This window comes from Sparus aurata, chromosome 6 (assembly GCF_900880675.1).
Source record: "Sparus aurata chromosome 6, fSpaAur1.1, whole genome shotgun sequence".
NCBI lineage: Eukaryota > Metazoa > Chordata > Actinopteri > Spariformes > Sparidae > Sparus > Sparus aurata.
In genome coordinates, this window is record NC_044192.1 from 19,550,272 (window position 1) to 19,575,699 (window position 25,428).

General features: G+C 40.5%; 1 protein-coding gene across 4 annotated transcripts in view; it reads left to right on the top strand.

Moving 5' to 3' along the window:
* bsnb (bassoon (presynaptic cytomatrix protein) b) overlaps positions 1-25,428 on the top strand; it is a 77,127-nt gene that overhangs the window by 17,746 nt on the left and 33,953 nt on the right. For all 4 annotated transcript variants that reach the window (XR_003984219.1, XR_003984220.1, XR_003984221.1 and 1 more), the window contains exon 3: positions 11,704-12,582. Coding sequence is in view for 1 of the 4 variants with exons in the window: in XM_030418818.1 (XP_030274678.1) it covers positions 11,704-12,582 (879 nt within the window). In the remaining 3 variants the exon portion in view is untranslated. The remainder of the gene's footprint in view (positions 1-11,703; positions 12,583-25,428) is intronic.

The following is a 25,428-nucleotide window of genomic DNA, read 5'->3' on the forward strand; positions in this document are numbered from 1 at the left end:
TAATTATTACACCATAACTCACTTCATTTATAGTCCCAAATCACTTCAGTCAGCCGGGCTGTGCTCTCCAGCAAGGAATAAAACGAATCATCACATCTCGTCAGTCTGTTTAAATTCAGGTGGGTATCGAGTTTCTGTAATATAAATACAAGATAAACGCTTTTAAAGTTCAGCGTCTGCCACATGGTGACTTCTTTCATATGCAACTCATATGTTAACCAAACTGTTTCCGGAGTGCATTATTTATGTATCAGCACAGCAGCATCACTAATATTATTATTGGTCATAGGTGCTAATATTTTCTTTTAGGGATCGACCGATATGGATTTTTTAGGGACGATGCCGATACCGATTTTTTTTTCATCAGCCTTAGCCGATGACCGATACGGACTGCCGATTTTCTTGAGCCGATATTTGGAGCCGATACTACTCAGTCCTTCCAGAAAAATGCAGAGTTTTTTTTGTGATTGTTGCGGGCAAAAATCCTTGATTATGCGGCACATTTTCTTAAAAGATGCGATGGAATATGCAGGATATTTATGCAATTTTATGCATTGAAATTGCGTGAACTTGCAAAAACTGCGGTTTGATGAAAAAGAGAAAAAAAAGTGAGAAATAGTTTTAACAAATGCGCCCACACAAGAGACTCTGCAGAGGCACTCTATTAATCTCCTCGACCCCCATCGAAATATTTCTCAGTTGACACTTGCTCTAGATAAATTCAGCAGACTATCCAAAAAATGTGCCATCTATTGATATATATACGTTGGCCACCTCACTCACAACTACTCTCAGTAGTTGTACTGAGACTTGTACTTGTACTGTCCTTGTATCTTATATTTTACATTCAAACAAAAACTGTGGGCCCCTTCTACCCTTATAAGAAATTTCTGGTGGCACCCCTGGCTCTACAGGCCATTTTAGCATCTTTTTATTTCTTGTTTTGGTTTGATTACCCAAAAGTTTAATGATTTTGTTCAGTGCCCCCATTTACAACCTAAAGTAAAGTAAACCTCAGATAAACCTACTGCACTCTAACTGGTGAACATATTGGAGCATTGCTAATAAAATTCATGAGCTGATGGAGACCAAAACAGACTAAAAGCAGGGTAAATATTCGTCTAACATTTGTCTGGTGCAGTTGGTGATTTAGCCTAAACCTAACCCAATAATAAAGAGTGCATCTGTAGTCATGTCATATTATTTGATATGTTGTTACAGATGTGGCTGGGGCTGGGGGTGTATTATTAGCCACTCCTAAATGACCGTAGAAATGTAGGAATACTACAGGCAGCAGTGTGTCTCTACGAGCCTCTTGGTGACACTACTGTACAAAATAAGTAGGCTACAAGTTAGCTTAGCATATGCGTATTTATGCAATTTTATGCATTGAAATTGCGTGAACTTGCAAAAACTGCGGTTTGATGAAAAAGAGAAAAAAAAGTGATTCCCCCAACACCCTGTTCTCACTAGGCTACTACCTTAATGTAAAGAGTCATTTCTTATTACTCCCTATGATAAGCAGCATACTACATCACAGAAAGGAATAATTAAGTTCTCAGCTTGTTTTATTTCAGACCTGAATAAACACATGGCTCAAACTTACAAAACATTGATGAGTCAAACAAGTTCTGTAGCTTTACAAAAGGAATATACTACAACTTCTGTAAATATGAATAAATAAAATATAAAAAAATAAAATGTGCTTCCTGTTTTACATAGGTAGCTATACAAAACAGACACCTTCTGTTAAAATAAGTGCTTTCAATGCACAAAGTGCGATATCTTACTGTAATGTAAATGTACATACTAATAATATACTTACAACTGTAAGGTTTTTGAAACTAGTATGATTTTTTTGTTGGCAAATGAGACTGATTTGCGGGCTTCATGATGGCTTCATCGCTGGGTTTGCAGCTTTTGATGATGTTCAAGTCCCGTAATTACGTCACTTTATAACGTTCCCATGGCAACAGGGGAAAATGGCTGCTCTTGGGTGAAGTAAACGCAACATTTTTCAACTTTATGCTAAGATATATGTGACTTTTTTGCAACGAAAATGCGGGGATTATGAAATCATGCAAGCTCTGCATATTTTGCGCGGAAATCGGCAATTTATGCAGCGAAAATGCGGCTGTTTTAAAAAAAACACAGCCCCCGCATAAATATGCAGACTTTGGCTGATTATGCATTGAATTATGCGATCGCATAATCGCGTTTTTCTAGAGGGACTGACTACTTTTGCTCCCTCAATTTACATCATAAAAATTACACAATGATGATAACAAATGTTACGAGTCTCAATTTAAAAAAAAGGAACATTTATTGAAATTAAAAAAGGTGAAGAAGAACAAGAACAAGTAAACAATATTTAACAAATATTAAAAACAGGTGAGGTAGAACAGTGCTCTGTGAAATGCTGCCACACTGGATTGGTTTTCTGCTCTGCCATTTTTTGCAGCGTCTCCAGCAATACGGAGCAGCCTGTGGACGCCTGTCTGTAAATAATGCCAGATCGGCGAATGCAGCAGCCCGCATCGGTTGATGCCGATACACGTAAAAAACGCAAAAAACAGCCGATGATATCGGCCGGCCGATGTATCAGTCTATCACTATTTTCTTTTGAGAGGATTATCAGGGGTTTACACCAGTGACTTTAAGTATGTTAATTCTCAGGGTTTTTTTTGAGTCAATGTGAATAAACTAAACAACTTGGTCTAATTATTACAAACACACTTCCACATAAACACATGGGTTTTTCTAGTGTTTGTTTTTCATGCATTATACATGGGGGTAATGCCTTTCAAATTGGTTATTCTTTCTAAATCAATAAATAAATCACACATCTAGTTATTTGATTTACTCACACTGACTCAACATGATAGAAAAACTCAATTTGGCCCTTTACATTTAAGTTATGGAATATGATTAGATGGGAAATTTACATGTACCGTACCGGTAATTATAATACTTCGGTCAGAGTTCTCTTTTATCATCTCCAACTAGTACAGAACGCTGCTGCACACATTTTTAACAGGCATCAAAAAATATGAGCACATTACTCCTGTCCAGGCAAGCTTACACTGGATACCTGCTTTATTTCATATTGATTTTATAATTGTACTCCTCACTTTTAAAGCTTTAGCTGGCCTCACCCCAAATTATATGAAATATTTGTTGACCTCTTGGGTGCCTGGGTGTTTCTTAAGTTTGGTAGATGCAGCTCTGCTGCTTGTTCTCAAATCCTGGCTTGTGACTAAAGGTGACAGGGCCTTTGCATTCAGAGACACCAGACTGTGGAACCCTTGAACACAGGTGGGCTACATCATTAGCATCTTCTAAGTCTTCTCTTTAAACCTTCTTCTATAAGAGGGCATTTATGAATTCTTTAAATTAGTTTCTGGGTTTCATCATTTTACTCTTACTCAACTTTGTTTTATCCCACAATGTCTTATGATATTTTTGTTGTATATTTAGCTGTTGCTTGTTTTTTCTTTTTTATTTCCTTTTTTGTGAAGCACTTAGTAACCTTGTTAAACAAAGTGCTATATAAAAAAGTGTATTATTATTATAATTCTACTTGAGCTGTTATTCTGATTATTAGCGGAATACTTTCAGGCTTTCCTCAGTCTTAAGTATCATATTAGGAATGTACTATACAGCAGTGTACTTACTTTTACATGTTCTACCAAGTCAGTGCCAATTTTATATACATCTATGGCTGTATATTTTTTTATTGAGAGGTGTTTCAGGCAGGCATGTTTGTGGTAAGATTTGTAGTTTGGGGTAGGGATAATGATAGATATAATGCTATCCACCACCCTGCACTAATTCACAGTTATGGCTCCCTGCTGTGCCTCACACTGCAGCAGCCCACCTAATAAGAGTTACTGAATAAACGGCATGAAAAGATATTTAACAGTGATTTTACCACAACCACTAATAATCTCTACTTTTCCAGGACTAAAACAGTTTTATCAGGATTTCACTTGTGTAGATGTTCATAATACTGAGTGTAGTTGAGAGGGGCCGAGACAGACAAATTGACAGAGAGAGGTATAGAGAGGGAGAGCAAAAGAAAGAGAGCAAGAGGGAAGCGTCGGGCGGAATTTCAATTACTTTTGGCACAATTTGCAGGGAATTGATAAACCGCTGCATTCCGGGCATCCTGATCCCCAAACTGCAGTGCTCAGCTGCTGTATGTACTGCATGGTGATACCGCATTGTGATCTTCAAGAAGGAGCTTCTCTCTTTGTCTGCAGTCTTGTTCGGTTGAAGTTTGATTCTGTCTCCGAGTGTGTTCCTTACACAGCTTTCCTGGGAAATGATGGACTGCATAATGTCTCATGCCTGTCAACAAATGCAAACTGGATAAGAAAAAGTGGGAAACTTTGTGAACTCGTGTTACGTCTTCTAACATGTGAGTGTGTGTGAGTGTGTGAAGCAAAAAACCCTTCTGCCTTTCCCCTTAGCAGTCTTATTTTTTCTTCTACTTGTCACACTTTTTTAGGATTTTTCTGTTCAGGCCTATACTGAAGAAAAATGCCCAAATCATTTTACTTAAAGCCACAATTTGTGATCCACGTCTAAACAATTGTTTTGTTCGTAAAATCAACATTGCTATCAGTGTAATTTGTTTAGGGTCATTTTTTTTGTAAAATATGGATGGGAATCACAAATGAACTCATGATACGATTCATAATACATTGCCCATGGTAAAGAAGGCATCATGATACAGGGAATCTGTGTTCATCCATACATTGCAAGACAGATATGTGTCAAGCTGAAGAAAACAAAATGGTGAATAGCAGGAATCATGTATTCATTTGCTGCATTGTGGTGTCAGGTTCACAAAATTTGACACTACCTGCGATGAAACAATGTAGAAAAAAGTGGATAAAGACTTAGCTTAGTGGCTTCTTATCACACATACTAACTGTAACTTCTCCGCGTGTGGCATTATTGCAGTGTAAAATACCCCTACCTGACAAAAGAACTGCCAGAAAGCAAAACGGCTCTGGACTTAAAGGAAGGATACAACTATGCCTCACTTAACTTTTTCAATCTGTGTTAATTTAGTTTATTGAGGTTTACAACAAGGTGAAGTGTAGAGTAGTGACTCTGGTGTGTCAAGTTGTCAAGGGAACCTGTTTAGATCGTTTTGAAAAAAATATTGAGTATGTGTAATAATGTTAACTGTACAAGTGATTAAATCGTTTCTCCCACCTCTGTTGTAAACGATAGAGTGATTTGTGACTGTATCTGTGTAAATTATGTCATTTTGATGCTGTCAGAATAATAAAAAAAAAAAAAAAAAAAAAAAAAAACTGTGGTCAAAAAATGATTGGGACCTTTAAGTTGCTCAAGTAGCAATTTGAGAGTGAAAGAAATAGTTTGCTACAGCCATCAGATAAATATGAGCATTTCACGAGACTTGAAAAGTGGAATTACTTTCAAGTCTGAGTATTAGATATCACCATCAACTATAAAATGTTCAGTCGATCTTATATCAACGTGTTGATGTTCCCAAAACATCATAATGTTGGGGCATTACACAACATCTATAGGGAGCTCAAAGATGGGTCTTTGGGCAGAGTTATCACCTAAGTGTGAAAACCTGGAGGACTGTGGGGGGCCAAGATCAATTCAGAGTTCAGTTTTCACTTATGATTTTCCATTTCTTTACCGTCATCGTTTACCGTTATCTGTCTCTGTTAGGTTTAAGCAACAGAAATATTTGCTCAGGTTCAGGAAAACATAGTTTGGGTTAAAATGCTCCCTTTATGATGTTGCTGGAACAACACCAACATGTTTAGCTGTTGGAACTCAAGGTTATTCTATTGTTGGACCCATGTAGGCCAGTGTTGCAACAATTGGTTGATTATTGTATTGGTTGATCTTGAGTAAATTTTAAGTTTTTATAACCAAGTAATCATTTAGTCATTTACTGAGCAAAAATGCCACACAGTAGCTTGTCCCAGCCTCTGAAATGTATGGATTTGCTGCTTTTCTTTGATTTATGTGATAGCAATCTGAATATCTTCAGGTTTGTAAAAATGGTAGTTGAACAAATAAGGAATCTGAAGACGTCAGGTTAGGCTTTAGACATTCAAAAACAATCAACCAATTATTAAAGTATTCCTGAAAATGTAACGTATAGCATTAGTTAGAGCTAGATGATTTGATTAATAATATCAGATGTTACCAAAACTGAGCATAAAATTCAAAATATAAATATGTGTGTATGTGTTTTGCCAAGGATGCTTTGCTCTCATTATTTGATCCATATCCAAATCTCAGTGGGCCTTCGCTGCTAAAAGGTTCTATTTCTGGCAGCACGTTGTTGTTCTTCATGAAACCACAGTGCTCGAGCATCCTGTTGGCAGACGCTGAGTTCTCACAGAACCGTGGGCTCCGGTCCCGGCTTATGACCTTTGACGTAGATCACAGCATTTACACGCGCACACACACACACACACACACACACACACACACACACACCTTACAAACAAAAGCAGGAATTGTAATCATGGTATGAAAGAAGGGCCGGAAGAGAGCCATCAAAAAATGTGTAGTTGTGATGAAGACGGAGATGGATGAAGAGAGGTAGAGGGAGTGATGTGCTGTGAGAGATGCAGATAAGAAGGAGAAATAAAGACGGGTGAAAGAGAACAAGATGGTGGGTTGCACCAGAGAAGTGATAGAGATGGAGGGCAGGAGACAGAGTGTGCAGTGCGCTTGTTTTTTGCTGATACAGATCAGATTTCATAAAGATCCACATGATTGCCTCATAACAAGGGGGACGCAGAGAGGAATGAGAAGGAGAGATGAGGCGGAGGCAAGCAGAGACACGATGAAATTGATAAATAGCTGCTCACCCTCCCCGCGGCTGCTTTCTTTGTTTTTACGGTTTGTTTTCTCCCAATGGGATTAATATGATTATCCTAACTGTAATTTGAAAAGTAAAAAAAAAACAAGGACAATAATAATAATGAAAGAAAGAGGCGTTCACGCTGATTGGATGAGGAGTGCTGTGCTGATTGGTGTTCAGTTGCACCAGCGTTGGATCGGTCCACATTACTCTGACTGTCCCCTGGGTTCTCCTTTGCTCCTGGCGTCTCAGTTTCTCTGATTGACAAAGAAAACCTCGGACACATCACTGCTTATACTGAGAGCTGGCAGAGGACCAGGCACAGGGCTAAGATGCTGCTGAGCCTGTGACTTGCTCTGTCAGTAGTGACTTGTTGAATGACTGACTGACTGAATGACAGACTTAGAGATCCTGCAAGGCAGTGGGAGTGGAAGCCATGAACAGAGCGGAGGTCTTGGTCAGTGCAAAAAAAAATTGTTACTTGAAAGAAAATGCTCTCTCCGTTTGTCACGCTTATGCAAAAATGGACCCAAACACAAGACACACACAGAGGTAGGCAGCAAAAACTTTTCTTATTTGAAAACTTCAAATGAGAAAAGGGCAGGCAACAAAATTGGCAACAAAAGGCAGAAGTGACCAAAGTAACACAAACAACTAAGAACAAACCAGATAAGCATGAGGAATAAATCAGGAACACAGGGAGCACACATGGACTGTTGAACAGGCAGTAAAGGAGACACTTTGATGAAAACAGATGAACCAACAAAGAGGGAGGAAACGACACAGGCTTAGATACAAACTGAACTAACAAGGAGATCAGGTGCAGGTGGAGAGATAGACAGCTCTAAGAAGGCTGGTATGAGACAGGTGTGAGGGGATAATCAGACTGAGGAGCACAGGAACACAGGAGGGAAACACTGGGAACACGGGCGAGCAGGAGGTAGAAAGTGACATCAAAACTCAAGAGGATATAACTACAAAATAAAACAGGGAATCAACAAACCAAAAAAAACAAAAACATTATACTGACCACACCCAGCACCAACACAGTGATGTCACAATGACCATGTACACGTGTGCAAACTTTTTTCCCAGGATGGCGAAAGCATGACCAGCCCTACATTGCCTCTGATTGGCTTACCCTAATATTCTCATTCTAACCAATCTCACTTCTCATTAGAGAGGAGCTCTGGCCATATTATTCTGTGCGAACCCAACTGAGTCGGGGGAAAAGTGGTAATCAGACCCAATCCGAACTCGGCAGGTGTTTTATGTCCAACCCCGACTAGGGCCCAGTGAAGCTAATATAAGATGAGGCTCTGAGTTCCCCTGTCACTAGAATGATTATATAAAATAAAAAGATATTTACATATCTGTGGTTACGCGTGTACTCATACAGAACTGGAATTACATCCCGGCAGTAACTTCTACAGATGTAAACAAACTTGACCCGGTCACAGACTGGCCGGCCTGGTTGACAGAAGAATGGCACAATTTCACAGCTGTTATTTTTGTAATGACTGTGTATAGGGCCAGTATGGATTTGTTTTTCCTGCAATAACGAACCGAAAGCACCACACAGCCCAGCTCTGTTGACAGGGGTTGCCCTTAACACGTCTTTATGGATCTTTTATGGGTCCAACTGCTTTTCTTGACATGTATATGAATAATAGTAGGGAGGGTTCCCTACTATTATTCATACACATTGTAATCTAACCCCTTTCCCCAACCAGTCTCACTCCTCATGCTTAAACCTAATCAGAGTGTAGAGTAGAGAGTAGAGATTCGCAACAGCAGATGTTCACAATGCTGAATGTGACTCACAGAGACTTCAGATAGTTCCAGGAAGGACTAAGTGGGCAATTAAAATGCAGTAACACAGACAGACAGTAGTACGGTGTTTAGCAGTTCGTAGTAAATACATGATTTATAGACTGATTGATTTATGGTACTGGGCTGCTAGTATTTGCAACTAACTTCTGGGAACTATTGAGAGGCTCTACGATCTTCCATTGCTTCAAAAACATGGTCCATTGGAGTGAACAGAGATGATGCAACTCTCTCTACTCAAGGGCCCTGAACCTACCCAACCCAACCAATGATGGTAATGGAGTATGGCAGGTCATGCCAAGAAAAAAACAATGGTATCTGTGAAAACACATTCAAGGAAAACAACTGTAAACAGTGTTAGGCAGTTAGGTGACTTCTGCTCTGTGGCTACTCTTTTTATTACAGAAACACTAAAAGCTAATTGGTCTGAAAAGACTTCTTCCCCATATTCCCCACAGTTGTTACAAAAAGCACAGCTGTGACATCATGAAGACATTTTTCTGAGTGTCACAAACAACCTGAATCCTCTCTTTATATTATCAGAGCTTGACGCATTCATTAGAATTCAACTGGAAAATTCTAGAAGAGCTGCATCTGAAAACTATATTATGTACTTATGTGAGCCTGTGGGAGATCTCTGATTCTCCCCCTGATTGGTTGATTGTTTTTTCCCCAACCAGGGGAAGCAGTTGTCAGTGAGCACAACACCAGGAGTGCTTTTCATTGTGCTCAATGTGTCTCCTTGTTCCTTGACTCATAATGAAAATCACCTAATACCTGTTTGAAATGCTCTACAGATCTACAACAGAGCTAGCTTCATTATACCGGTGTGGTCTGATGTATACTATGTTGTGCCTGTAGCCAAACTTAATAGTAATGTCAGGGCATACTGAACATACAAAGTGCATTTCGATATCTCTTCGTCAAGGATTTCTACCGCTGGATAGCAGAGAAATTAGCCTGATTCCAGATCTCTGAATCATTGCCCACATCGTGATTTTTTCTCAGTTAGTCAAATGCAGAATAATAATAAATGAATAATGAAGTAAAACAAAATGGCAATTCAGTCTATCAGGCTTTGGCAAAGAATTAGATGTTATCAGCTGGGGTTGAGTTAGTGCTTTAGGAGAGCTTCTTGTTAAAGAAAAAGTCAAAGCACAGCAGTGAGTCAGCGCTTTGCAATATGTGGATGAATACTACACTTTAGGTTCAGTGACTCATACTACTGTAGCTAAGTGTGAGGTGACAACTAGCCTGCTAGCTTGTAGAAAATTTGCAACACTGTATTCAACAGGTGATATATAGAATAATGCTTGGCAATGAACAAAGTGTTGACACAAGTATTACAGCAATTACAGCTTAAAGAGACGTGAGCATTTTCAAACAGATGTGCCTGTTTTTTGAGCATTAAAGAATGTAAATCTATTTTGGTAGTAACCTGTAAATGAACATAATATGTCAATACAAATAAACACATTATGAACATTATTTTGTAGTAACTCAGACATTTTGTGTGTGTGTGTGTGTGCGTGTGTGTGTGTGTGTGTGTGTGTGTGTGTTGTTTGTTTGTTTGGGATATCTGAATCAATCTTGCATGGCCTCAGGCTTGCAGAGACATTTGACTGCACACAGCAGAAGTGAAGAGACCCTTCTGTATTTTCAGTCCGGTCTTTGGCAGCTCTCACAGTCCTAAAAATTCTCAGCTGACAGCCAAAAGCCCAGTCTTCCTGAATCCATCTTGTACAGGCTCAAAAGCATTTTTACCCTTTCCCTTTAGTTTAGATATAAAGGAAAAAGCTCAAGGCAAGGCCTCCCACCTTGCTCTCTGTCCTCCGGACCTCCAAACCTCACACAAGCTTTCCCTGACTGCATTTATAATGCATTAAGGCATTATGTAAAGACCACAAATCCAAGACAACTACAATAGTGTGGCAGCTGTCAAATCACCAGGATGCCAATTACCACGTATGGCCATGTGCCATCACTAGGCCCTCTTTCTGACTTTCACCTTCTTATGTGCCTGTATAGAGCAGGAAGAGAACAAGAAAATAAGATGGGAGAAGCCAAGACATAAAGGAAATGACAACAGCAGGAGAAATGAGTGGAGAATGACTGGAGGATTTTAATGAGAAACGGAACATGTTGTGTAATGAGAGGGAAAGAAGAAGGGAAGAGACCCAGAAAAGAAGCGAGGGAAGATACACAATCCGGGGTAGCCATGACTTATTGAAGAAGTCCAGAGTTCAGCCCGTCTGTCACATTTATTTCCCACACACGTTTATGGGTGAATTATGTTTTCCAATAAATGCTCATGCGGAGGCACAGTGAAGCTTAAATCCTTCTCAATGAGATACTTTACATCATTCACAGTTATTCTTTCATTCAGTCATTTTCCATACACACATTTTTCCCTATTCAGAGCAGGCTGGAGGCTATCCCAGCATGCATTGGATCAGAAGGGAAGGGAAAGCAGCCAGTCCGTCACACAAGCATACCAACACGCTCATGTTCACATTCACACCCATTGGCAATTCAGAGTTTTGTAGTTCGTGTTACTTGCATCGCTTTGGACAGTGGAAAGAAAGTGGGGCATCCAGGGGGAATGAAGGGCGAAAACACAAATCCCACCAACATCTCATTTCATCTCCTCTTATCTTATCCAATCCATGCACAATATCCCTGTCAGTTAGATATAGTAAAACAATCTCACTATCAGCACCTCTTAAACTGACTCATTGACATGTCACATGTTTTTTGTAGTAAGTATAAAAACAAGTTGTGGTTTAATGGGAGGTATGTGCTAGGTTTTATCATGGCTGGTTGCAGTCACTTTGTCACATGAGTGGAGATGTACAGAAATGAGAATGTTATCAATCTGAAGCATATTTCCAAATATGTCAAACTATTTCTTTAATTAGCAGTAATTTCCACCCTGATAGATGAAGAATAGATGCCTTGGCTCGTTGTCATTGTTTTGTTTTTTTCTATCTTTTCTGCCACAGGTTCAGGAGTGGCTTTGTCTAAACTGTCAGATGCAGAGAGCGCTGGGGATGGACATGACCACACCACGCTCCAAGAGTCAGCAACAGATACACTCTCCTTCTCATGCAGCCAAACCAGAACTTAAACTCGATCCTGTGACTCAGCCTACACTCCAGACACAGACCCCTCCTCAGACACAGCCTCCAGGACAGGCCCATCCGGTGCAGGCCCATCCGGCACAGGCCCATCAGCCACAAGCACATCCGGCACAGGCCCATCCGCCACAAGCCCATCCGCCACAGGCCCATCCAGGACCTGGCCCTATCAAACAGACTGGTCCAGCTGGCCCAGGTCAGCAACATATAAAGCCCCCTCCAGGGGCAGTCCCTCTCCCTGGAATGGCCAAAGCGCCGTCCCAGCCTGATCTATCCCGCAACTCTCCCGCCCACCAACCCCACCACCCCCGCCAGGACCAGACTCGCAGTGCTGGGAGCTCCCCTTCACGACAGCCTCCCCCTCCAGAGCAGACTTTTGGAAAGTTGTTTGGCTTTGGTGCTTCTCTTCTCAACCAAGCCAGTACTCTAATATCTGAGACTACTCAGCCCCAACAACAGCCCCCAAAGCCGGCCCCCAAACCAGGAGGACCTCCTGGTCCAGGGCCTGGGGCAGGTAAACCCTCAGGACCTCAGCCTGTGCAACAAGGGCCTCGAGCCCCTGCTCCGCAGCAACAACAGCACGTTCCCCCGGACTCCTCTAAACCCAAAGCTTGTTGTCCTCTCTGCAAGACAAACCTCAATGTCGGCAACACAGCAGAACAACCCAACTACAACACCTGCACACAGTGCCACCAGCAGGTGTGCAACATGTGTGGATTCAATCCAACTCCACACCTAGTTGAGGTAAGATTCTGATTTGATCTGTTTGGCTGTAACAGAGTGTCATCTGCTCTGCTTCCAGTCCATGTATTTGTTAAACGAAATTATTTATTGACGTGTTTCTGTGAAAAATGCTGTGTCACTGTGCAGTTGAATGGGTTCTGTTGTTACCCATTTGTGGCTGTCTGGTCTTGGAGTAAAAAGCTGCATTTTACAGGATACTGCTGGGAATGAATCAAGTATTTGGCTTTACGTGTTGTCAAATGGCCAACAGTTGCTTCTGTTTGCTTCATCTCTGAGGTTCTCCATGATCACCGTGGTGTGTGTCTCTGCTGGTTTCTGCTATCGTTTCTTAGTATTTCTAAGGAATGGTCCATTATTGTTTGCTCTAATTCTTGAACACTGAGGGATCACTAAATAACTTCAAAATTTTTGTTGCAGAGGAAATGTACGAAAAGAACATTTCTGCACAAGAATGGTCAATATTTAGATGTGTAGGCAGTATGTAAGCCTCTGTTCTTCTCTCCTCTCCCTGTCTGTGTTTCTTACGCAGCACCTGCTCTGCCCTGCTCTGTCAGGGCCTCTCATGTAGTTAGCACAGTGAAGTCCAGGGTGTGACTCACCTCATCAGTGTGCACTCTGCCCTGAAGCTGCACAGAAATATATGAACAATCTACAGGAAACGGAGCCTTATCAAATTCAATTTAATGGATAATCTTCTTATTGATTAGTCACATCCAGGGGTTAGCTGAGGCTATATTCCTCTCTTAAGTGCCCCCTTGTCCTCCGTCATATAGCCGGTGAGACTTGCAGTCTCCTAGAGCCAGGCAATAACAGAGTTTAATTATGCAAATCAAGTCCAATTGAATGATAGCAGTAATAACAGGCTTTCTGCAGAGCGCTGGCTTTTTATGGGCGAGCCTTGTCTTCCCAGGCATCTGGCTGTCACATGCACTAGCACAGGCCATTCATAGATCGCTATGGAAACAGAGAGATAATTTGTTTGTCAGGCGTCCCTTTCATGCTTGGCTGCTAAGATGCTGAGAGTCTACAAAAACTTTCAGACTGCTGTTTCTCTGTTTTCATGAGAGACTCGGCCATTTAGGTGAGTTTCCCCTCCACTGGCTACAGTCAGTGACTCAATCCAGCTCAAGGTGCATTCTTTCCAAACCTGTGAACACGTTTTGTTGTCAATCCATGCGAGCTGGCAGGCTTGCTCGCTTCAGAGCGGGTGAGAACCATTCGGATATGTTGTTAGGCTTTGTACTTGAATTTCAGTTTCTCAGCTTGATTTCGACAGACTGTTTGGCATGTTCTCTTCATCCTCACCTAATCGCTCCAAACTTTTCTGTTTCTCTGTTTCAACTTCTCCGTCTTTGCTGTATGTTGCAGGCAGAATTGTAATCACTGCTCTCTGTACTCATGAGGGTGTGGTTACAAAACCTGGGGCTGCATCATTTTCTCATGTGGCCTGACTCAACTAAGGGTTTGATTTGATTGAGCATATCAATATCTGTGCTGAGCGGCTGCACAGCTGGGTAATGACAACTGTTTACCACTTAGATTTGATATACTAAAGGACACGCCTTGCAAGATTACTACATTTTTGTTATTATCAAGAAATCCCATTAAAGACCACAACAAACAATATGTGATTCCATCTCAAAGTACCTCTGGACTTTTCTGCCACCTGTTGCTCCTAGCCAGAAGCCGAGTTATTGTTATTGAAAATTGTTATTCCATCTATATGACAATATTTTGAACATTAGGTAAAGGTTACCTGACATCCATTATTAGTGAGAGAGAGTATAATGTCCAGCACTATTAAAAACCTTAGCTGTTGATGTGTCCTCTTCTAGCTAGCTAACATTTGCTAAGCCAACAAAATAAAAATCCCATGCTATATGTGACAAACTTATTTGAAATATTAAATCTGAATAATCCAAGGTCCCGGGTTCAGACAAACTCTAGGGCCACTGGCTCCTCCTGGCAGCCATGAGCTAATTAGCTTATGGTAGTTTTCTACAGCCAATGACAGCTAGCAAAGAGCAGCAATTGTTGGTTATTCTGGTAACATGCTGCCGGGAATTTTTAGGGTTACCTTCAAACTCTGGCCATAGTTTACAGATTCCACCTTTAAATCACTTTTGCGTACTTGTGGGATCAACACTGCCCAAGATCATGGTAAATAAGGGACATGTCGCATTGCATGGCTCATTTATGTGTTATAGTAGGTTTGGAAAGCAATACAGAAGCTATATCAGGCGTATACTACAGAAACAAACTCCATTATCATAGTAGAATTGGTTTCCGTATTTTGTTGGTATTGTTGAAACAAGACAACAAAAAGAACTGCACCAGATGTCTCAGTCAGAGTCAAAGGCTCAGTAATGTTTTGTTTTTGTTTTTGTTGTTGTTTTAGAAAAAAACCTGCAAATTTGTTGTACTGGTCTTCACTCGTATGCCTTCATCTAAATAAATCTGTATTTCTGGCTGCAGGGAAATTTACAGTAAACAAAGTCGTCCTGCGTTCTTGGTGGCTGAGGAAATGCTTCAACTAATAAAATGTGACCTCACAAATGGAGATAAAATGCTACTGAGCTGCTGATTATGTGCCAAAGTAATTATAGCAGCTACAAAAAAAGCAACGATTTCTTAAAGTGGCTATAAACTGTATTCACCTTGGACAGGTTTGACTTTTTTACCACACTAATTCACAGGATCAAGGTTATTTAACAAAAGTAAACTGTGAAAAACAGAGTATTGAGTCTTCGCTGCCTTAACTCTGTCACACCCAGAATATCACTTGTAACAGACATCCTATCATGAAATTTTACTGTACTTAGAGAGGATTGTAAAAAAAATATCTGTAGCTCATGAAAATGAGGAAAAATGTGCGAAAATATTCATGAAAATACATTTTCCGTCACCCCATGAGGCAATGCATAATTCATTCAGAACAAATTAGGCTGAGGCTTTATCATATAAAAAAAAATAGTTGCCCCCTTTTTAATGTGTGATGAAATGATGAGAGCCAGCGTCTTCGCGAGAATGAGCGGAAGAACAGAGGAGGAGGAGGAGGAGGAGAGAAAGGAAAATAAGTGATAGATTGAGAAGGAGGGGGAGAGAGGGAGGGAGAGAGAGAGAGAGTGGATGAGAGATAATGAGAGGAAGCCAACTGTTTGTTACATCGCACAATATTTCACATCAATTAGTGCTGAATGTCATGTGTGGCTCTGAATAAATACGATGTCCTTGTTTTGGGACTGTTTCCTCCCTCTGCACGCTTCTCAAGGAGATTAAAACCAAACGTGTGTCATTGCCGTCTCCCCAGAGTTTAGATGTAAATAGGACATACAATGTTTTTCACTGGAGTTTCAAGCTGCTCAATCTGATTAACAGTACACTGCATGTCAATCCTCATTCCTGAATTGCTCCATCTTTCGGGTTCTCCTTCCTTCCTTCTCCAGCCTTCTGAAGCAGCCGAGCCACGCCTTAGCTTTTTCCTAGACTGTAAATACAGACGGAGGTGTGTTTGACACAATGCATTATGTTTCAGCCCCAAGCAGTCTCACTATTATATTAGCTTTCCATCGCCAGTTTTCCCATATGCCTTTTATGTTCCCACGGTTGGGCAGGCGTGTTGATCTGACTCTGCGTGTCTATTATTATGATATAAGAAGTGTGCCCTGCTTGTAACGAGACGAGAGGCCCTGAGTGGATCATTAGCAAAAGAGCTGAATTTTCTCACAGAACTGTAGAAAAAGTGTAGAGAAACAGAAAACATAGCTCATCAATAATTCAGTGTGGGAGAACATTATAAATAGTTCATGCAGTGTGCAGCAGTGAGAGAGCTGTGTTTGATTCCTCATGTCACATAAGGTCAGCGTGTGTTGATGCCTGTGTGTATACATGTGCATGCATGTGTGCGCGAGAGGGAGGCGAAATGCATACGTGCAGGTGAGGGTTAGTTTTACCGCGGCTGTCTGTGTGAGTACCAGGAGCAGATTGTGTATGAGATGCGAGCATTCACTCAATATGATTCATTGGGGAATAAGAAATTAGTGATGATGTGTATGTCATTCCTCAAACCTGCGCTGTCTTTAAAGAAAGTGCTTTTGAATAGTTTGCACCTCAGTCTTGGTCTGACCTACAGAGACACCTAAACTTGAGTATTTAAGTACGGAAGATTATAAACAGGATTAAGGTAAATTTGATGACTGAACGCACAGAGGTAAATTCATTGTCATGAGGTTATCTGCTGCTTTTTTTATGTCAGTTGCAGTTATGCAAAAGTTTTTATGCCCTCTTCTCCCAAGTAAAAGAGACTTTGAATCTCAGTGTTCATATTCCTGGCAGATATTCACTTGGTTGATGTCTACCAATAGCAATGGCTAATGTTAATAAGTTTATGTGTCACATCAATTTTGTGCTAGCATGTTCATGAGCTGCTGACTTGTGACATTCCTACCATCAGACTCCAAGAGTATGTAAGTACTGAAACATTACATAACTCATTGAGTAGGTAGTAGATTTTGGAGATGTCACTTTCAGCTCCTGGAAATGTTAAGAGCATTTCTCACAATTGTGATATTGTGCGGACTAGACAATTACTTTATTAATCAGGAAATTAATGGTCAGATTAACAGTGAAAACAATCGTTAGTTGCAGCCCTACTGCTTGGTTGCAAGAGCAGGATTCATCTGTGGTCCGTCCTGGCTCTGGTACTTGGTCACAAAGATTGGGTCTGCCAGAAACAATACAGAGCTGAAAGAAGCCAGCATTTAACTAACTTGATTACATCAACATATTTAACAGTAGGACACACGCATATGCGCACACACACACACACACGCACGCACGCACGCACACACACACACACACACACACACACACACACACACGGGTACTCTTGCAGCCTCATTCTGTAATATTCTCAGCTGTGACAAAGCAATTACAGATGGAGACTGTGCTAAGAGAGACCTTTAAACAGTCTGTAATGCTGTCTGCAGTTACTCTATACTGGCTCACTTTTATGTGCCTTGAAGACAGGTTGTTTAAAACTGTGCAGTTAGCACATAATGAAATGTTAGTAACGAGAAGTCAGGCATATGTCATAGATTAGCATTAAATGTACCCTTTCAACATGAGGTTTAAATTTGCAACATGATGTTGACTCAGCTGAAGAGTCGCTTACTGGAAATCTAACAGCTGCTGAGAGCTACATATCCATATCTCGAATGATCTATTCTTCCATTTAGGACTACAAATTGTTTAAGACTGCTGTGCCCTTGAGGACGCACACGGCATACAGGAAACACATGTAGAATATGTAGTATTTGTGAATGTGTCACAACTCTGCATCAACACACTTGCCGCTCTCACACAGAGCCACAGTATAGATGAACATGTCATTCTCATTCTCAAACATGCTGGAAGTGTTTTCTGAAGGTTGGCACCAGCCTGTGTCTCCCTCAGGAGTCCCATCCAAAGCCAGATGGCTGCCGGCATCATGCATCCAAGCCTACCGCGCTCAGCCTGGCTGCTCTCAAAGTGACGATGGTACACCATCACGGATTCAAACACCCACTCGGCCTCAATCAGCTGCTTGTCGCCTTTTACCTCCATATTCCTTTTGCGCTGCACATACAAAGTGCTTATTGAAGCCAGTGCATATAAAATACTGCTGCAAGAAATCACATTCACACACCGACATGATTCTTACACTTGCTGAACATGCCAGGATGCATGCATTTACACCCACTGGAACACAACACTGCTACGAACAGATTCCGCACAGTCTGGCTTCAGTAATAATATAACAAGGATTTTAATATTTATCAGTTCATTGTTCAGATATGATTGTGTTATTCTGTGAATACAGGCATAGAAATGATTTATAAACACAATTAACAATAACATCATTATTTTAATATAGTTATGTATACAGAATATCTGAATACAATCAGTCGCAAACATATCATAAAAGATTTGATGATTAAATTTTGTTTTATGTTTGACACAGCATAAACACTTTTTTCAGTTAGGGTTGTCTGCACTGATGTCATTTTGGACAATAGCAAATAATACATTTATGTTAAACTATAAAAAATTCTGTCTCCATTATGTATTTGTCAGAAGACGTGTCACGATTCTCCGAATCCATGGTTTGATTTGACTGTCGCATCTAAGCTCACGATTCAAATCCATTTTTGGTTTAAAATTTTTTCAATGCTGACTACTGAGCTGTTGTTTGACTCATGTCTGGATTTGTAGTGATCAACAGATCAACATTATTTAACAATAGCAGTTTGACTTTATCTTGCTTTTTGCAGGTTAGTGTAGGCAAGTTAAAATGGACGTCACCAGTCAAGACAGAAAGAACTACCCTTCAGTGATTCAACAATAAATAACAAAAGAGAGAAATTAAGTTTGATACAAAGTTTGGTTTCTTTAATTTGTGCCTTCCCAAACGTTTTTTTCCCTAAGCAAATAAATAAAGAATCTTTGGGATAACTATCTCCGACACTGTCAGTGTTTTCTTCATCACCTTTTAAGACTCAGTTAACACCGACCCTGCCTTTGAATTTGGTGAACTGAAATTGAAATGTAAGGGATCTTTGCAAAAAAAAGTGTGTTTATGTACATAATGTAAAATTCTTGTTATCTTAATCTTTTAAACAATCCATATTGAGTTCTGCTACTGATTACCATTTAGAATGCTGATGGTAACATCTGGTACTTTTCAAAGTAAAGAAGTTTGCAGGCTTTTCACACCCACACACTCATTCACAAACGGTATGGACACCTACACACATCATTGTACTTCTGTTCTCTAATATATTGGATGGTTGTACTCACCTCGCTGTAAAACTACCAGCATGCCAAAGGCTGAAATACATTCTTATGAGATATTTAATTGTTGCCTTGCACCTTAGTTTTTTTCAGCTACAATGTTTTGCAGCTCCCTTACATTTTACAGATTTATGTGACGTGCCAGATACATAAAATGTTCCCTGTGACATTCTTTAATGTGACACTGAGGTTATTTTGTTCCCTTGTTTCAGTCGCAGTCACCCTCCTTCTCTTTGCACATCTCAGCGCTGCTCTCCCTCCGTTTGCATTTCTCTTCCTCCTGTCTACACGCCTTAGTTGGAGACTGCTTGCTGTTGACACATTGATTGAATTGACAATTACTTCTGGTTGAATCGCTTGCAGTTGACATTGCAACACGGGTACTCAGCCCTTTTGATTCAGTCTGCGCTCTGTTGATTTAGCACCCGGCAACAGGGTTAGCATTTTAAAACCCCCCGCACATAATAAGATAGAGTATTTATAAGAGGTGATACGGACACAAACAAAAAAAAACAGACACAGAAAGACAAGTGTGTTTGTGTGAATGTGTGTGTGTGTGTTTGTTTTGGGGGTCTTGTTGAAGGAGCTAATAGTTGAGTGTTTCTAATCCGTGTTGAGGGAGTGTAGTGATCCCCTTGAGTACGGTGCTTAACCCCAACACACCATTGTAAAGATCCACCCACACAAATAAGTGCCATCTGAGAATAGTAAGCCTTGTTGGATGATTAAACTGAGACAATGCCATTTTGACTTTCCCTGATAAACAAATTAGCATAAAAGAGATTGTAATGGTGAAACAAAGGTTTTCTACCGAAATACCGGGTTTGTAATGAGGCGGTACATGTCCACAATCCGCAGTGTACTCCCTGATGAAATTCAGCGTGTGCTCATGCTGCACGGGACAGGAAGATGATGTGTGATGTAAAGCAATGACTGCTTCCTGTTGAGATTATCTGGCACCCAGCACAGATGGCTCGCTGGTCTGGAGGCTTAAATGCCACTCACTCTCATCTCTGGGACCTTTGTGTTTGGCAGCAGGTTCTGGGCTGAGACTGAGCTGGGCTTGCATACCCTTTGTTGAAACTCCTCTATAGTCTGGCGGAAAGATATATAGAGGATCCCAAATATCCTAGAACTGCTGTTAACTTCCAGTCTATTTATGCTTTTTATGATTTCTGACTAGAGAAGCAAAGTCACGGCACTTCCAGTGGATTGAAATACAGAATTAGAAAGACTACACATCTAGCAGTTGCGTAAGTGACGTGGTCTCTTTCAACGGTCACGAAAGCCCCAAACTGAAACCTTGAGGAGTCGGTGCTGTACCAACTCTACTCTCAATTAATCGCAGCTGTCAATATGGCCAGACTTGTTTTGATTATTATCCTCTATGCCGAGGTGACAGCCATATTGGTGTTGGTGATATATATTGAACGAGACGATGTAGTTCACTGAGCAGTTTTACACAAAACTAAAGGTATTTTTGCTATCTTTACAACAAACGTTCTTGACTTGCGAAATAATATTTTAAATTGGCAGACATCTTATGTGTAATTGATGGTGCAATTCAAACAGGATCTGAAAGTGATTTGTCTCTCGCCATTAACATCCGTACAGTTTTGTCCCATGGGGCACACTGGAAGGGATGTGACTTCAGCTCTCTATTTTTCACTTTTACTATTGCAATGGTAATCAATGTCCAAATCAACATTCAAAGGATGGAGACTTTGCATCAACTGCACTGAAAAGGGGCAAAAGGCAAATTTAAACCAAAAAGGAGGTCAGTCTCTGCGTGTAAGGAATTGTCTAACTATTCAGTTCCATGTAACTGATATGATAAACAGAATTTGGAAAAATAACATTTTCAAATACTTGTTGGTAAGTGTCACTGAATCTGCAAATCTCCAAAAATGGAATTCAGGAGAGACCGAGTACTTTTCTTGCCAGCGCTGTTTCCTTTTTCTTAGCTGAGGAGTGACTGGAAATACAAAAGGGTGGCAGGAAAATCTACAATGACTAGCACCTTTTGACACTGGGATTGCATCGTATGTGCCTTATTCTGCTAAACTTCTGTGCACCACCAGTTCATTTTTCACGAGATGTCTTTGAGGTCAACCTCGACCTGTTCCAAGCTCTGCACCAGCAGCATATCAGCTCTTTTGATGAATGACCGTCTCGGAGCACAGTGACCATATTGAACTTGAATTACTCCTCCGGCCCTTTTCTGTGGGTCTGTCTTCCAATGCCCTTCCTTTGTAACTTGTGAGGGGATGTGCTTTGAAGCCTAGAAGGGACCTCAGCATTGGCTTAATCACCTCTTCAGAACTCATCATCTTCAAGGCCTGGTGGCTATGCTAACGAGCTTTAGCGATGCTCCGGGGGCCCCTGGCAGTGCTGTGTCTATCCTTGCTGTCAGACCCACAAAGGTGGGGTGGAGCAGTCCTCCCACCCCTGCTACTGGGTCCTCCTGTCTCAATGCATCACTTCACCAGCCTCATCGGTGCACCCGCTCTCTCTTCCCCGCACCACCTCAGGCATGCGCCTACTCCCTAATGCTGGCATTAGGAAAGAAGGAGGGGGTTAGTTGAGTGTGCACTATGTTTAGAGGCTGCAAGTACTAAAAGGCAGGCAACACAAATGTGAGATTATGGAACAGAGTTGTATGTCAGAGGAACAAAAATAACAACAGGCAGACAGAGGGAGAGCTATATTGAAAGGGAGCAGGAGATTGAGAGACAAAATGAAAGAGATAAAGCTCAATGATCGGTCAGATATTACATTTAACCCCTTGCTAATCTTCTCAGTGCTGCAGCTGTCGGGTAGCAGTGGAGATGACCAGATCAGTGAGTGAGGGTCTGGGTTGCTGCTCTGAGCAGTCACCCGACAACCTATAACAACAATAGCAAAAGCATTGGCAGGGCCATTACATTCAGCAAAGAGACGTTCCTCCCACTGCCTCCATTAGTGAAGACAGCGTGGCTCTACTGACAGTGCAGTTTGCTGCTGGGGGCGTGACACAACAACCAAAGGAAGGGTCATTGTTCCTAATGGGTTCATTTGGTCACTGTCATTCACCTGCATTATTATAAACGCACTACTTCACAAATTAACTCTTAAAGGGTTTATTCTTGGTGTTAAATTATTTAGTTGGTTCCTTTACCATAAAAAACAATTAGATAATGATCCCTGTTGCTTTTATGTGCAAACAGATGCAGCAGAGATGTCTGATCAATAAACTGTACTTAGTGCATTTTGAACTTTTGGGAATCATTCACACATTACCACAGGATCTTCTTACTTTAACATCTTTCCATTAACAACTTTAATGATAACAATATGACAAAGTGAAATTAAACATATTTCTTACGAATATGTAAGCTTCTTAAATTTGTTAAATAGTCAACATAAATAAACAAAATCACAAAATGCAGCAAGAAATGAAATGAAATACTGTTTTGTAGTATGCACACATATAGTGCTACAGTGAAAATACAGCTGCTACTACCGTGACAACTGTGCTGCCAGTAACTCATTGTAAATCTAAAGGAAACTCTCTACAGCGTATATGGTGATGTATTGTGGTGATATCAGAAGTACTTCCACCATTTTTTATTTCATAAACAAGTGAAGCAGCATCAACAAATGATTTTTAGACAAACTATGATACCAGCCTGAAGTAAAGGGGTGTAAATAATCAAATATCGATTCTTTGCCAACTTTCACAAAATCTGCCATGACACTATTTTGATTTTATTTAATTCAGGGGTTTGTGATCGATAGGAGACCATATTATATCCCAGTTAAACACAATACATTTCAGAAGAAGCTGCCACTACTTTTGATTCTGCTTTGGAATTAAGAACACATAAATAATTGTAAACAATTGTGAAGTAAAATTTACTTTACACTGACTCCACTAACACACATAAAAACATGGCTTAACACCAAGAGCAAGTACAGAAGTGTAAAATCCAGCTCAATAAATGTGGGCTTAGATGGAAAAGGTGACGCAGCATGCGAGGGGAATTTGTACCTCTTTATACCTCTCTCATAATGTATGTACAAGACCAGTGGTGGACAGTAACGGAGTAAATTTACTTGAGTACTGTACTTAAGTACATATCCAGAGGATTTGTACTTTACTTAAGTATTAGATTTATTTGGTACTTATTACTCTTACTTGAATACATTTCCAAGACAAATATTTTTACTTTTACTCGAGTTAATTTCTAGGAAGGATGAAAAGTACTCATTACTTTCAGGTCTGCTCTTTTTTTTTTTTTTTTTTTTTTCTAAAATACTATTGGACACAAGCTGTGTTTGTCAAAGAAGGAAACCTATCACAGTGCACGCTCTCCACTGGGATCTACGTAAAAGCAGAAATACATCATCCCTCCCCATAAGGATACCACCAAAGTAGCCGCGCTCTCGACTGCGTTTGTCAACACAAAACCGCGACAATGGCTGCATCAGATGTAGTTTTTTGTAAAGCGGTGATTCTCAACCAGTGGTCTGGGGACAACATTGGTCTTTGAGGGGGTTCCAGTTCCCAATATTACCTAAATGATAGAGAGTTAGTTGGACGGTGCAGGTTCATTTGGTTACAGTTTTAATGATTGTTAATAAACATCTGCGTCTGCAACATCTGCTGTCCTCCTGTGATCCCATTCATTTGATTTGATTTTATAGGTGTTTCTGCAGGCTTTATATAACATTGTGGTTCTAAAAGCAAGCACATCAGTGCAGGTGGTTTCAAAGAATTAATTCTCAGAAACAAGAGTTAAAAGGTCCTTAAATTCATTTAGAAAAAATTATAGTAATTAATTGATGTGAAAAATAAGAAATGTACTCTTATTCTTACTCTTACTTAAAGTAAATTAAAAGCATGTACTTTTGGATACTTAAGTACTTTTAAAAGCAAGTACTTTTTTACTCTTACTCGAGTATCATGTCGACTGAGCTACTTTTACTTGTAACAGAGTAAATTTTGACCAGTAGTATTTGTACTCTTACTCAAGTACTGGGGTCGAGTACTCTGTCCATCTCTGTACAAGACCAACATTCACTGAAAGGATGTATGTTTGTCTGCAGTGAACAATGTGTCTGAAGACTGGCGTAACATCAGAGGACATCAAGTTTTGCTGAACATGTTTCAGTAAAGAAGTCATCTGAGTAGACACTGCTGATAGGTTACAGATTTAATAACTTGTCTCAAAGATAAATGTGAGATACATGAATTGCATTTGCTTGGCTGATAGTTGTTGAATCGCCTGGCAGCAGTATTAGAATCTCATCTAAAATGAAACAGGGCTGAGGAGACAGCCTGATTAACTTGTCCCGGGGACAGACATATGCGACGGGACACATGACTTGTTTTGGCTCGGCTGCCAACCACAGTGTAAAATAGGTTTGTTTGGCTGCAGCTTGATGAATGTTTCGGAAAACAGATGTATGTTCAGAGGTTTGACTTTTGTTTCTGCCACTGCTTTTATTCTGTGCTTGCCTCTGAGGACTTTTGCACATTGGACTGTTTAATCTTCCTGTGAGTTAATGGGAGTGAGCAAATTACCCATGGCATCACCCATCCTCTGCATGATGCTGCAGAGAAACTATACAGTTGTTGACGAGTGCATGCATCGGACTTAATCTCAGTCCACCACGCTGGGGCTGTGTGTCTTATTATCTCGCTGACATTAAGCCTGTGTGCTGATTAAAGCCCGAAAAGGTGGAGAACAGCGAATGAGTCAGGAAATATGACTGCACAATCAAGGAGGGAGGTAGTGTAGGAAGTGAAAATAAGACACATCCAAGATGCCTTATTATACTGACTGCATTAGACAGTTTGACCACAGTGAGCGGTGCATTCACTAAACTGAGCTGAGCTGCGAGCTGCCACTCTGGGCAATTTTTACAGCAATTCATTTGGAATATTCTCAGGGCAAATTAGCAGAGCTAAAAGGGCTAAAAGACTTATCAACCAAAAAAAGAACAATTTAGGAAAGAATTGAATGGCACCCT